Below are 14,978 nucleotides of genomic sequence, written 5' to 3'. Positions count from 1 at the left end.
AAGTCATTGAAAAAGTCAATTCCAAGAATCATTGACGGAGACGACGAATTAAAAAAAAACCACGATGTCCCCAATAATAGTCGCTATCGCTTCGCGGCTATTAAAAAACAGAAAATCAATGTCAAAATGCCGCATGTGAACAAAAAACCACTGGCGAGAAATATAAACTTGGTTCCAGCAAACAACTAGACCTAGAATGAACTATGAATGAATTGGCAAAAAAAATTAAAAATCGATCACAAAAATCGAAAATAGTAAAAAAAAAAATAGAAATCCAATTGCTGCATGTTAACAAAACAACCACTAGCGAGAAAGCAAGTTTCTTCAAACACCCTTTTCTCCTATTTTAAATATAGTGGAAAACTTTTACACCACAAAAGCACGCGCTTTTCGCTCATCTTCTTGTTTAGGCGTGACCAAAATCACTAATCCAATTTGACTTCAAAAATCATGAAAAATGTGTGAACAGATCTTAAAAAAAAGACAGCGCCCCATTAAAATTTAAATTCTTTGAATGGTTAAAGAATACCGCCGTTAAAAATACAAATAATAGCCGTTGAAAGGCTGACTGCGGCTATTAACAAAATTATAAAGCAACGTGACAACGAGCTAGTGGTTTAAGGGTTAGAATGAGAGCAGGGTCAAAACCACCAGACATAACCGACTAACATCGGGCGAATCGCTCTCAAACAACCGGCGAGCGGTTGGTTTTGTCAGTAACTAGCCACGGTTTAGTGAAGTTAGCTTTAGCTTGATTCGACTCTGCAACTTTTAGTTCTCTAGCCTTGTTAGAAAATAAGTCAGATAAAAAACTGAAATTTTAAAAATTTGCGATTCAGCAAATTTAAAAAAAAAGCTTCCCGATTTCGCAGTGAAAATGTTCAAAACTATTTTTTGTCTCCGCAGTTATGTCAAGTAACCCATCTGCAAGACTTGAAAAACTTCGTTGGCCAGTAATGATCGCTCAACTCAAAAAAGGACAAAAATATTTAATAATTTTACAAACAATTGAAAATTTTAACAAAGTCTTGCAAAAAATCATGATACTAAAATCTTCAAAACCATTTCAATGTCTTAAGAGACTATCCAGCAACCCTATTTCAAGCTTTAAACAGTCTCACTGGCTCATAAAGATCCATAAACTTGCCGTATGATAATAATTTTCCAAAAATTTGAAAAAAAAATGAATTTGATCACAAATGCTAGAGCTGGAGTCATTAAAAAATTGATAACCATTCCATCAACTCTAGAAACTATGCGACAACTTATTATCAAACCATTATAATCACTAACTTAACATCGAACCCTTATCATCAAATTATCATCAAACCCTTAAGGACGTTTTCTGGCCCCTGCGTCCGGAAAGACGTCAAGAATGAAAAATAAATATCAAAAAAATTGAAAAATTTCCACTTTTTGTCAAAAAATGCTAAAATTTGTGATGTTAAAATGTTGAAACTATTCCACTACCACTAGAAGCCATGCAGTAAGCTAATACAAAACACTAGAGGAGTTTCCTTGACACCTACGGCTGAAACAACTCAAAAAAAGACAAACATTTTCAAAAAGCTTGAAAAAATTGTTAAAAATCAGTATAAAACTTCTTGTTCTTAGCGATCGGTTGATCGAACGTAGCCACGGTGGGGGATGTGTCTACCGGGGGGTTGATGGGTAGGGCAACAGTGGGGTGGGGGGAACAGCGCGGTTCGGGGTCGGCAATAGTAGGGGGGTCAACAGTGGCGGTGTCTTCAACCTCTAAGAACCACCCTTCACACCATATCAATAAGTCTACCAAACAATTTGAGCTGAAACAGAGCTGAAAGGCTCTAAGAGCACTTAATGCCCGCTGGGCGCTACCTGTTTATCCCGTTTTTGAGGACGAAAAGTCAAAAGCGTCAGACAAAAATTTGGTCAAGCGAAAAATCGCAATAAAAAAGACCGACAGGACTAATATAATTGCTACAAACACTTTGAAGCAATTAAAAACTGCCCAATGCCCTACGATTTTCGGTCTCCTCAACAGTTTCGCAGCATCGGTGAATCTTTTATTTGGAAACTAGCAAGGCGTAAGGATAAAAGAGAGGTGCTCAGCGATTTCATGCCCTCCGAACTTCACCTGCATCTCGTATTTGAGGATGAGAAGTTAAAATGGCCAGACGAAAAATTGGTAAAGCAAAAAATTGCATTAAAAAATATCACAGGGCTATAATTTCTACAAACTTTGCTTTGGAGCAATTAATAATTTTACCTCTGTGTCGTGGTTGAGGTTCCAGATGTCGAGTCGTCCGGTTGTGAGAGCGGTGCAGAATGTGGCTGGATGCGTTGGACACCACCTGGCCTCAGTGACGTACTCTCCTAGACCCTCTAAAGAGTGCAGGGCACGACCAGGAGTCTAAAACATAACAGAAAGGATAGCCACAATAGTCTGGGAACTTAGAAATCATACGAGTGCCACTTAATCATATATAGGGCGTGTTTATAACCTAATTGGTATCACTCCACTATAAATATACTTCTATGGACATATTTATTTCAGAGAAATTATTCAGTCTTGTTTTTCTTTTTTTAAAATTTCATGCATGGTTATCGATAGCAATTTAAAAATAGGTTAATGAGTCATACATCAATATAGGGTCACAGGAATTCTAATAAACTTAAACCGGCTAAAATTAAGTTTCAGTGTTTTTAGATCCACCAGAACGCAATCATGTTTTCCTAGTTTTTATTGTAAAGCCAGTTCCTGTCTATAGCTAGTTCCTGTCTAATTTATTCATAGTGAATTAATTCCGAGCAAATATACCGTCAAGCTTCACATGTCTCAAACTGCAGTAATAACATCAAACATAGCCGGCAGATTGCCGGAATAGCTGCGAAAGAATAGACCTGCGTGCCATATAAAAGAGATAGAAACAGATACAAATGTAAATTGAAAAAAATCGACGCCGCTCAAAAAACTAGGCTAAAAAACATTCACCGATGAATTAATAAAGCTTGTTAAAATTCATTCCACAGATGCCTCTTACTAAGGACCTTTACTGCACATATGAGTTCCTTTGACCTTAAACAAATTCAAATTAAACTTAAGTCTTAAAGTGCAAAAGTCATTTTATTGAGTGAGGTAAGTCACGTATGATCAAAATCTAATCACGCAAATAACCTAGAAACGTTTGCTAAAGCGAGTATGAGAAATGACGTAACGCGCGCAAATGCCGTTAGTGAGAGGAAGAAGTCATTCAGAAAATTTGACTTTTTCAGCTTTGCTGTGTGAACAAATGTAAAACGAAAAAAGAGCGTCAGACGACGAAACAAAAAAAAACCAAGAGCACCGCAATATAGCTACGCTCAGCTTACAGCTTCGCAGCTATAAAAAATTATCCAGCTTGGAAATTGCATCAGTTTGTTATTGCAATCAAACTGAAAAATTAATTCAGTTTTTATTCAAAAATTAATTCAAAAATTAATGAGCAACATCTGAAATTGCTCATTCGTTCACGAGATAATTAATGTGTTCATTTTAGCTTTCATTAACTGCTTTAACTCAACTTCTAATTCACATACTGAATTAGAAAGCGACAGACCATTACTCAACACAAAATTCTCACAAAGCAAACGATATATTTCAAAAAAAACAAATTCATCATTTGGTTGAAACATTCCAATACAGGTCAACGTCTGAATTAAAAAAATATTGGCTCATCATACACAAATGTAGTTAACATGATTTGCCTGCTGTTGGCGTTTTGTTCATACATCCATATTTAAAATGCGTATTAATTGTTTGCTCTGATTTATTACACAATTTTTAATAATCATGTACGTTCATTACACAAAGACAGGTCTATTTGGCAAGGACGCCTTGTAGATCAACACAGTGTTTGCAGTGTGATGAAAATTAATATTCGAAGCAAATAAAGTGGAATTAGATTGAAGATCAATTAAATCTATTCGTGATTGATTCCCTTTCTCACTTTCAACCACCGCCATATCTCATATCTTCATACTAAAATATTTATCTACAAGTTTCAACAGCTTTGCAAAAATAAAAACAAAAATTAATTGCCATACTTATAGCACGAAAATGTTTGCTGCTGAATTGTTTTGATTCACTCGAGTAGTTGTTTTGATTCTGCTATTTAAAGAGAGAGGAACGGTCTAGCAACGCCTAAAAGCCAAGACAAGATCTGGACTTCTGAAACCTATCAAGATTACCCACCTCTTTGCAAACGCCAATGTTCAAAATTCATCAAATCGACAAGGCGTCGACCTGATACAATGTCATCCATATATGCTGGTTTAACCATTTTTCTACTATTCTATTTTTACTTGACATACTACTAATCGTATGACAACGTTAGTGATAGAAGGTTAAGATTAAGTATAAAAGCTGCGTAATGTTTTCAGCCATTCTGTGTTCACAAGAGTTAATATTGCAACACAACAAAGAAGAATTTATTTGATTGGCCACTGTTTTGATGAGCACCCAAAACTGTCTCCTTATATTTGGAAAAGGCTATAGCCTGAAATATAACCAATATTTGTGGTTAAATATGGCCATGCCTCATCAGATGACTACAGTTGATATAAAATTATCACAATCAAAAATGAGATTAGAATAACCCGGTTAAAATTGATAAACACGCTTTTAATACGAAATGCCAACTTGTAATTGGTCCGTTGAACACAAAAGATGAAGTGAAGAGATCGGCTATTGTGGTATTGTTTATCTTTGTATTGAGAAAAACATCACGTAGCCATATAAATTGCAGGCCATTTTTTTCAGAGGCGACTAAGTTTTATCCTCAGTTCAAAAATTACCGACAAATTGCCAAAAACAGAGACATCACTGCTCTGAACTGTGTTGCGACTGAACCATACATATCCAGAACTACAAATAATTTTATATTAATAGTTTGTGTGTCTGTAAATTGTCCATAAAGCGTAGGCAAATATAATGAACTAAAATTTTCAACAATGAAAAATTTCGTGAATATTTGTTTACAGCCAATGAGCAGAAAGCCGACAAAAATTGACCACCTTTTCAAAGTGTTCAAAAGTGCAATGTGCAATTTGAAGTTCAATTTTTTTCTTTTCACATTACAAAATAGGTTACTAAATTAGACGTCAATGGATGTGAACAAACATCACTCAACCATAAACGACTAACGCCGAGTCGAGCGAATTGCACTCAAACGACTGACGAGGGGTCGACAACAAACTTAGAGGCAGAGGTCCGAACTCAGCACTTCCCAATAGGACCTCCAAATCATCTAAATATACCTCCTTAGCAGTTTTGGTTACTAAACAGAGATTTAATGACCTCATTTACCGGTTTATAACATTTTTGAAGACGAAAATTGAATGGTCATAGAAAAAATTGATCGAATGAACAATTGCATAAAAAAGATTAATCGGTACCCAATAATTTCAAAAACTATGTTTGAGAGCAATAAATAACTGCTCTGCATTCTGTTAACCTGATAACATAACATATGTACTAATCAATCAACTATAAATTTGATCATACCATTTCATTTGACTGAGCTCTTTTGACGTCAGCCGCACATCCGAAGCGCTCTAATCTATTGCAACCTGCTTCAGACGGGGTGGTAGCTAAATTCACCAGGTGGAGCTTCAAATGACGTCAGAGGAGGTTATTTTATACCACTATAAAACTAATATATTTTTAAATTAAATCAATTTTGGAGCAATTTTCATTTGACTTTTAGTAGTGAATTGCGGCCACTTGAGTTCAGCTGCTGACAGTTGTGAGCTAGAAAGAAATTTAGATCATTCAGGGCTCAAAGGAACTTGAAAAGTTAAAACGGTCGAGCGAATTAATTGCTTCAAACTTTGAGAAAAACTAACATGCATTTAGTTTGCAAACAAAAACCGACAAACGGCCGACAAGTTGCTCTCAAAGGACAGGTGATAAATTTTTTTCGCTGCAGCCTTGATAAATTCTTGTTCATGGGTGCCAAAACTGACGCCCAGGGTGAGATTCGAACTCTCGAACTCCGGAGTCCTAGACAGAACAAATCGTCCTTCAACTATCAGGTCTTTGTGCTGTCCTATGATACAATCACTTTTAGTTTAGCAACAGACTTTACGTCGAAGTGAAAGCAATTGAGATCACTGGAAAGCAGAAGCGTGAGAAAGTCAACTCGAGAAGTCAAAGAATTTTCTATAACAAAAGCGCAAAAACGATCAATCAAAAACTTTGGCATAAAAAACTACAAAAGCAGCTTCAAACTTCGTTCGGGAGCAATTAAAATTGAATGATTATGCAACCAAAAACAACCCTATCGTTATAAAGCAACACAAATATTGTATCTGGAGATTCACAAACACGCAAAAAATTTTTTTAGCATCTTTGAGAAATTTCAAAAGATGACCGCTTGATAAGCTAAAAATTAGAGGTATAAATACGACCGACTAACTTCAGGACATTGCTCTTGAGCGACCCGCGACCAATTAGTATTAATAGTAAACAACTTGAGCGTAAGAAGGCTAGCATTAGGGGGTGTATTGGGGTGCCTGATTGAAGCAGGAGTTGGGAGGGGAGTTGGGGCCTGAGTGGGGATTGCAGCGAGAGTGAGGGGGAGCTGAGCGCAGCCTCGAGGAGCTGAGAGTTAAGCAAGCTGGTTTAGGGGTAGACGAAGGGGTAGTGGGGTGGAAACAAAAGCGTCCATACATGCCAAAAACTGCGCTTTACACTGATTTATATCGTCTCAGCATCTTTGTAGAATTGTACACCTAGAGACCAGTAGAGATCTAGGGGAAGAGCACAGCTACTTAATGCCCTCCAATCATGACATGTTTATCCCGTTTTTGAAGACGAAGAGCAAAAAGGCCCAAAAAGACCACAGTGCTAATATAATTGCTTCAAACTTAGTTTGAGAGCATTTACGTATTTGAGTTCAGTTTCAGTTCAGCTGTTGCAGCGAAATACCTCTTCCTATCTATGAAATGAACATGAAATATAGAAGCCAGCAACATAAAACTCGTCAATAACCACGCTAACACATTGAGAAGTTCATGAAAACTACCTCCGCAAAATCTTTCAAAAAAACAGGAAGCTTTAAACATATCCAAGCATCACTGACTACAGGCCGAGAAACTCCTGTCAAACAACCGATCAGTGGGAGGTGTTTCAGGCTTCACATTCAGCAGTCTTCAAATGCTTAAGTCATTGTTATAGATCACTTTGTTATTTGTCAATTTGTTTCGTTTCATTTGAGTACAGAAACTACGATCCGGGTACCTCTGTTTCACTTTCTTTCAGATTACGCAGAAAACAAGAATTAAAGAGGCAAAAGGCACTCAACAAATCAGAGATGTCAGACAAAAATCGGTAGGCGAATAATCTCGAAGAGACGTACAATGGGGTTAAAAAAGTTGCTACAATTTTTTGTTTGAGATCAAATAAATTTGAAGCAACAAAATTTGACAAATCGCAGTCAAGACCGTTAAACTTCACTTAGAGAACTTGGAGGAAATAGTTTTGATGCGCATGATACAACAGCTTCAATAAATATAAACTTGGCAACTTGTTTATCACTTTTTGTAATGAAAAAAACACGAGGAGCAACAGCAGCCGCATCTATCTCGCAGTTATGTTTCTCTTTGTTTTATTGACATTTCATAACTTCCAATCGACTGTCTCTCACAATTGTGATGTTTTCAATTAGGCATTATTCCCAGCCGAGGCAAACAGGGAACATTAACAGACAAGTCATTACAAATAATGAGCAAACAGGAAAAATTATTAATTATTACTACTAGTTGTGGCAGTTATAAATTTGTCAAGTTGTCTCTTTTCCTCTCTCAATATCCATTCTAACTATTCTCTGCTCCTCTGCAGATATGACGCTGATGTTCTCGAGCTCGTTACTTTAGTCTTGTTTAACAAATATGCAGTATGGCAAATTGAGCTAGCGTCAGAGCGTATCAACAAAACAAAGCTTGTTTTGATAGTGAATGAAATGAAATGACGCCAAATAAGGTTAATATCTCAAAGGGAAAAATTAATTAAAAACATTCAATAAAAACAGCAAACACCAGATTAGACAAAAGAACATAACTTGTCTTTATTCCCCATATATTGCAATTACTGCTCACAAATTAAAAAGATTAGAATACATTTTATTGGCTAACTACTCTAACAATAACTCAAATAACCACATTTCCGAAACTTACTAAGCTTAACTCTATTTCTTCGCCTTATAGCATTGTATTTTGCTAGATATACTTCACATAAATAAATCTGCTAATTTTAACAATTCTGCGACATTTTTAAAATTTATTCGAGTTAATATCGCTATGAAGAGTGTAAGTTACGAATTTTTTCGTAAAGAGTTGCAGTTTTAATACGACCTGTGTTCGCTCATTCAATCTCTCAATCTTTTGTTGTTATGTTTTATGTCTCGATGATGAAAGTTGAAAAGACAGAGAGAGAGAGAGAGAGAGAGAAAAAGAAAGAGAGCGGAGCTATTTAGTATTTGGGGAGCAATATTAAAGAGAGGCTATCAAAATAAATGAGGGGATCAATTTTTAATAGAAACATTAGCAGGCTGTGATTAAATTAGGAGCGAAAAAAGAATTTTAATTTTGATACTTTTTACTAGTCGAGAGAGCGAGAGAGAGAGGCGAGAGAGGGGGGAGAGAGAAGAGAAGATGGATAAAGATTATGTGCTTTATTGTCAAGTGGAGGCAAAAGCAAGGGAGTGAGTAGGATCATTGTCTTAATTATTCAATTCCCACTGCCAATAAAACCAAATCCTTTCCTCATACTCTTTCCTTCCTTACTCTTCATTCTCATACTCTTTCCTTATCATTCCTCTACTCACACTTGTATTACACACTATCCTCTACTGTATCTGTTTACCTAAATATCTATCTTCCTATCTAGAGCTAGCTAACATGTCCTCATAACTAAATATAACATCATATTATCTTTTCTGTATTTCAATCCCTTTCTTCATGTTGTCTTAAATCATTTTATCACTTCTCTTTTTACTCTCAATTGTTACATTTCTCGCAAAGATTTTTTCAGCTCAGTAAAAATAACTTCGATTAAAATATTTCTGTTACTCCTTTTTAACCTATTTTAGAAGCGCCAATACAAAATACAAAGCCATAGTATTAATTTGGAACTATTGATCTGTTTAATTGAAATCAATTAATTTAGCAATTAATTCAACACCTGATGCAACAAATTCAAATCAAAATTTGTTGACAAACAAACAAACAAATTTACGTAATAAAAACAAGCCAAGCTTTAATTAAAGTCATTTTCGCAATTTTCTCAAAAGCAAAGCGCAGCTTAAATTTTTTTTGAAAAAATTGTCACATTTATCTGCGTATCGCTTTATAGCATAACTTGAGCAATTTCTTTTGGCTATAATCCCCAATCAAATAATTGACAGCAATATTGCCCAATCAAGGTATCCGGACCAATTAAACCAAATCCTCATTTCATCCCTGTAAATCCCAAAATCCAATCAATTTAAGAAATGACAGCCCTCGCGCCCTCCAACACGCCTCCTTTACCTCTTCAGAAAAACAACAATAACAACAATCGCCAACAGCAAACAAACAACCAAAGTCAAATAAACAACGTCAAACAAGAATCTTTATCACCTTCTTCAGTAAGGCCACCAATAATACCACAGTCCAATGAAGAACCGCCAGTTGTAACTTCGTTACCCCAACTAATCAATCAATTCTGCTACCCTTCTCAAATTAAAAATTTCTCAGCCAACTCCAGTCCTCCCAGTACTTTATCCGGCTTCAATTCTCCAATCAATTGCCTACCTTTAAACTCACTTTTGGAACAACATCATCAGTTAGCAACGCCACCATACCCTCTGGCCTCAACTGGATCTATACATAACTTTACCAACACAGCCAACGCTCCTCAAAACATTCCACAGTTCCAAACATCCTCCAATTCTTTCCAAAAACCCTCAAATATTTTGTCCCAATCACCTTTGAATTTAAAAACATCGCCTGTCGGTCAAATTAGTCCCAACACTGGCACTTCCAACTCAACCAATCCATCTCCGAAACTCAACCCGGGAAATAACTTCAGCAGAGAGCTTCTTGAAATGTTCTACAACTACAGTACTTACAGATATGGTCCCCAATTCACCCCGGGTTTTCCTAATATGGGCACTAACTTGGATGGTGCGGGTCAATTTGGGGCAGTAGGCGGTGGTGGTGGTGGTACTGTTGGCAACTACCCATTACAGCAACACACTGTGCTCCCTCAAATCCACCAATGGGCAGGCTCTAATCCTGTACTGGGCAACCAATCAGAGAGCTTCGAGGGTAACGATTAAAACAATTTTCAAAAACTGCGAAATTTGACATTCTTTCTCTAAAACTTTCAAGTTCTATTGAAAAATTAACGTACAGACTTCTCTTTACAAAGTGGTGAAATGGTAAATTAATTCTCTACAAATTGCTGGTGCTTTCTTTCAAAGCGTAAAATACGGTATCATATTTAAATTTCACAAAAATTGTTTTGCATTTTTAGGCCAAGAAGACGAGACGTCAGTGAAGAGACCAAACTCAAATGGCGACAACAGATACACAATTGAGAAACTTCTCGACACTTCCTCTACCAGTCCCACTTCAAACACAACAACACCAACTACAAAAGACAAACAGAAAAAGACACCCCCTCACTCAATCAACAGCCAGAAACCCAGCACAAATTTGAACAACCCAGGTTCCAGGGCCAAAAAGGGCAAAGACAGCCAGTCTCTGTCTCAAGTTCAACCAACGGGCAACATTCCAGCAAACGATCTGGGCTCTTTTCCAGGAGGCAATGCTCTGTTTCAAAGTCAGCAAGCGGCCGCGGCCAGTCTTATGTTAACCCAACACGCACAAGCGGCTCTGATGCGTCAATGGCAACAAAGTCACATGATAAACTTCACTCAAACAAAGGACACAGACCACTTCTTAGGTCAGTTTCAATGCAAGACAAATGCTCAAGCCTTCTCCAAAAATGGTTATCGCAATTCAATGGGTGTCACCCTTTAAGCTCGATTTTATTCCATTAGCTGCCATTTAAGTACAAAATTTTGTGTACTATACTAGAAACGTTAACATAGCATTATCATTTGCGCCAAAACGAGAGTTCCAAAATGGAAGTAATTTTAAATTTTAGATAATCTCGATTTCTAGAAATTTTTTAAAGCGGCACCATTTTCGCTTTGCCAAGTTCTAGCTGAATTCCACTTGATGGATGGTTTATTGGATCTAGATAACATTTTTTAGCAAATGTTCTTAGCTCTTCTCTTCCTTTCTATGCTGGAACTATTTTTAGATTCTGATTAAACATAAACCGACTAATGTCAGAAGAATTGCTCTCGAAAGACAGGCGGATAGAAAAAAATTATCCCGGCCGGGATTCGAACCATTGCCGTCCCGATCCATACCCACATGCACTGACCACTCGGCTATCAGGCCCAAAAGACAAACACGTTTACAATAATTGCTATGAACTTCGTTCAGGAGCAATTAAGCAGAAAATATCTTTTCTTTTAGATTCCAATCTACGTAGTCGATCATCAACACAGAGTACAAAAGAGAGTCCCACAGACTCCTCCTCCCTCCGGAGTCTGGAACAATTTGGATCATCACTCAACACAGACTTGACTTCACCTCTGGATGATCAACACCTCAACGCCACCGGAAATGGAGGACCTCCACCTTCCCTACTCAGTTCTAGTCCAGTATCTGCAAACCCAGCAGATCTAAACCCCTTCGGAGGTATTGCTTGTCCCAAACTTTGTCGATTACTTTGATAGTATGTAATATTTGTAAATAACAAAAACAGCAACCAATGCGATTGGGCAATATTTGCAGGCCGCATCCTATTATTTTGAGAATTCGGTACCGGCGTTCAGCAGATATGTCATTTTGCATGTCAGCTTTCAACTTCTATTTATATCTCTGCCTTTAATCCTCATGTTTTAAATCAATATAGACTTGGATTAAATTTAGTTAGTTAGGATTAATCTACGGCCTTTATTCTTGTTGCTCTGATTTAAAGATAAATCGCAAGAGTAAATGTTGCATCACAAAATGTCCTACAATTCCAAATTAGAGACAAATGTAAGTGTCATCGGCAACTGGGTCAGCAATGAAATCAGACAGCCATTATTGAAAAATAGGGCAGGAACTGAACTAAACTGGGGTTTTGCTAACAATGGTTAAAAAGAACATCAAATGCTGTTATCACCTTCTAACCATAATTACACCAGGAGTGAAGTTACAGTTGAGAACGGATTTTTTCTGCTAGCGCCCCCCCCCCCCAGCCCTATATAGCCGTTAAATTTGCACCCCCCCCCCCCCCAAAAATCTAAGCTTTCGTGAATTGTAAGAGCGATATTTGCGTTTCATTGAAACAAGAGTGTCTAGATTGAAGGCACTTTTAGAATAGTTTCCTTGAAAATTTTTTAAAAATCAAGCCCTTATTGTAGCCGATAACACCAAAAATGATATAATACAGAAATTTTTATCGATGAATTTTGGTTGAATACGTAATACTTTCAAAACATAGCAGTGCTAGCTTTTAGTAAATGCATATTGTTCAGATCTGTTCACGTATAAGATGGGGGGTATAAGGTGGGGGGGGGGGGGGGGGGGGGCGCTAGCAGAAAAGATCCAATTTCTAGAAAAACTTGGCTGTTGAACTTCTCATGAGGCCTTCAAATTACATAATACACTATTAGTACCTAGAATGAATATTTTTACAATTCAAACGTGGGGAATGTTAATAGCGAAGACAATTCGACTTTAAAACTTCAATCGCTTGAGGCTAGCAATTCTATGTTGTCTTTACAGATACTCCATCTCTGTCAGCAGCAGGGGGAGGGGGTGGTGTGGGTAACAATAAGAAACACACTCGACCCACTTTCTCTGGCCACCAAATATTTGCACTGGAGAAGACGTTCGAGCAGACCAAGTACCTCGCTGGACCAGAGAGAGCCAGACTCGCTTTCGCACTTGGTATGAGCGAGAGTCAGGTCAAGGTACATACAAAACTATTTCAACTGCGACATTTAAAAAATCCATACAGTTATCTCAAGTTAAAACGATATCACTTAACTCCAAAAAACTTTCCGCATGGGAATCTTTCATAAAAAAACGGAGAAATTAGAAAAGCTTTGAATTCTGTCCTTATTCCCATTCCCGGCTGTTTAACAGAATTTTCTTCAAAAATTCCTTTTGGTATCAGCATAATAGATGTCAGTTTCTTTAATAATCGGCGAAAATGAACTTTACGTCTAAATAAAAGTTTCACTTCCAGGTATGGTTCCAAAACAGACGTACAAAATGGCGCAAGAAGCACGCGGCCGAAGTGGCCTCTAACAGATTCAAAATGGCCGCCTCCATGGGCAACAACAATGGCAGCGATCATACAGGTGTAGGCTCTTTGGCCAATTCGGATGGTTGCACTTTGAACCTCTCATTGGGAGGATCTGGCGATGATCTAGATGAATGTCTATACAGTGACTCTGAATGATTCTAATAATTCAACGTGCAAATTATTCAACATCTTCATTCATAAAAGAATTAGTCATCGATTCGTAAAATTTTGTATATAATGCTTTTGAATACACAACTGTATGTTTTGATAAATTTAATAATTTAGCATCGTTTTATTTCACGAATGGCATTTCTCCGATATGTAAAATCCGTAAGCATATAAACTGGAAATTACTCAACTTTCGAAAGTACCTACTTGCCTGATGAACATCATCACAAATACTACTTGTCCGATAACCAAAAGCGACCTGACGTCGCAAAATGCTGTACTCAACTTCATATCTCGAACTCTAAAGGCATCATTCAAAAATATTACATGATTAAACGTAACTACTGACAGATTGTCTGAACTAGCAGCCCAATACACCCATAAGCAAAGCAACATCAAAGGTCACTGAGCCGAGCAAATATAGATCGATCTATAAGTCAGTGAGGTTTCTTCTTTCACGTTTAGAAAAATATCATTCAAAAAAAAGCTTTAAGTCTTTAGTTTGCATTGCTTCCAACATTGAGCTTAACAGTTTCACACCGCTTTTAATATGTTCACACCGCTAAAAAAGATAAGCCCTCAATCGTTGGTCTTTCGGGTATATGCGCATAACCTATTTGCAAGTTATTTGACGGTAATTTCCAAAAACAAGCGGGGAGGGGCAAGTCTGAGGTCTTTCCATACATTTATTCTCTTTTTTATCCGCAAACCAAAAACTTGTCTGCAACAGGTGCTTTGATATTTTGGCTTCAGAAATCAGCCGAATAAGCAGTCATTCAGAACACAAAAACGACATTACGTCGGAAATAAAACATTCAAACGACTTCGAAAAGCGAACTTTAAACGCATCAATAAAATATACTACGTCATTAGAGAGATTGTCAGAACTTGTAGCCCAATTCATCCATAAGGACAGATCACTGAGCCGAGCAAATATAGATCGATCTATATGTCAGCAAGGTTTCTTCTTTCATGTTGAGAAAATAATAATCAAAAAGCTTTAAGTCTTTAATTTGATTTTTTTTTAAATTGGGCTTAACCATTTCCAGAGTTACTGTTTAAAAAATAGAGTTACAAACTTGGCAAGGCCAAGTTTTTAAAATTGCCATTACTCGTCCCCCTTCAATTTCTCCCAAAGCGTGCATTCAAAATATGTTCACATAGCAAAAAATTAGACCTATACCGTTGGTTTTTCAAGTATATGCATATAACCTATTTGAAAGTTACTTGACGGTAAATTCCAAAAGAAGTGCGGAGGGGCAAGTTAAGGTCTTTCCAAATAGATGCTCTTTTTTATCCACAACCCAACAACTTTTCTGCATCAATAGCTTTGTAATTCTGGGGTCAGAAACCGGCTGAACAGGCATTCATTAAGTTCACAAAAAAAGACATTACGTCTGAAATGAAAGTTGTACTCAACTCCATATCG

General features: G+C 37.0%; 2 protein-coding genes across 7 annotated transcripts in view; one reads left to right on the top strand and one right to left on the bottom strand.

Annotated features, from left to right (window-relative positions):
- The window catches only part of LOC142339663 (dynein, cytoplasmic 1, intermediate chain 2a-like), a 117,578-nt gene that overhangs the window by 39,820 nt on the left and 62,780 nt on the right, over positions 1 to 14,978 (bottom strand). For all 6 annotated transcript variants that reach the window (XM_075389861.1, XM_075389864.1, XM_075389862.1 and 3 more), the window contains one exon: positions 2,249 to 2,392. In XM_075389861.1, the coding sequence (XP_075245976.1) occupies positions 2,249 to 2,392 (144 nt within the window). The remainder of the gene's footprint in view (positions 1 to 2,248; positions 2,393 to 14,978) is intronic.
- LOC142340266 (uncharacterized) lies at positions 9,222 to 13,685 on the top strand. The gene is made up of 5 exons (XM_075390831.1): positions 9,222 to 10,329; positions 10,538 to 10,969; positions 11,554 to 11,778; positions 12,856 to 13,043; positions 13,322 to 13,685. Exons 1-5 carry the CDS (start codon positions 9,513 to 9,515, stop codon positions 13,535 to 13,537), a joined length of 1,878 nt encoding a protein of 625 aa, XP_075246946.1. The 5' UTR covers positions 9,222 to 9,512; the 3' UTR covers positions 13,538 to 13,685.

The sequence above is a fragment of the Convolutriloba macropyga genome, chromosome 5 (assembly GCF_964194025.1).
Source record: "Convolutriloba macropyga chromosome 5, txConMacr16.3, whole genome shotgun sequence".
Taxonomy (NCBI): Eukaryota; Metazoa; Xenacoelomorpha; order Acoela; family Convolutidae; genus Convolutriloba; species Convolutriloba macropyga.
This window is presented reverse-complemented; position numbering and strand designations above follow the sequence as displayed.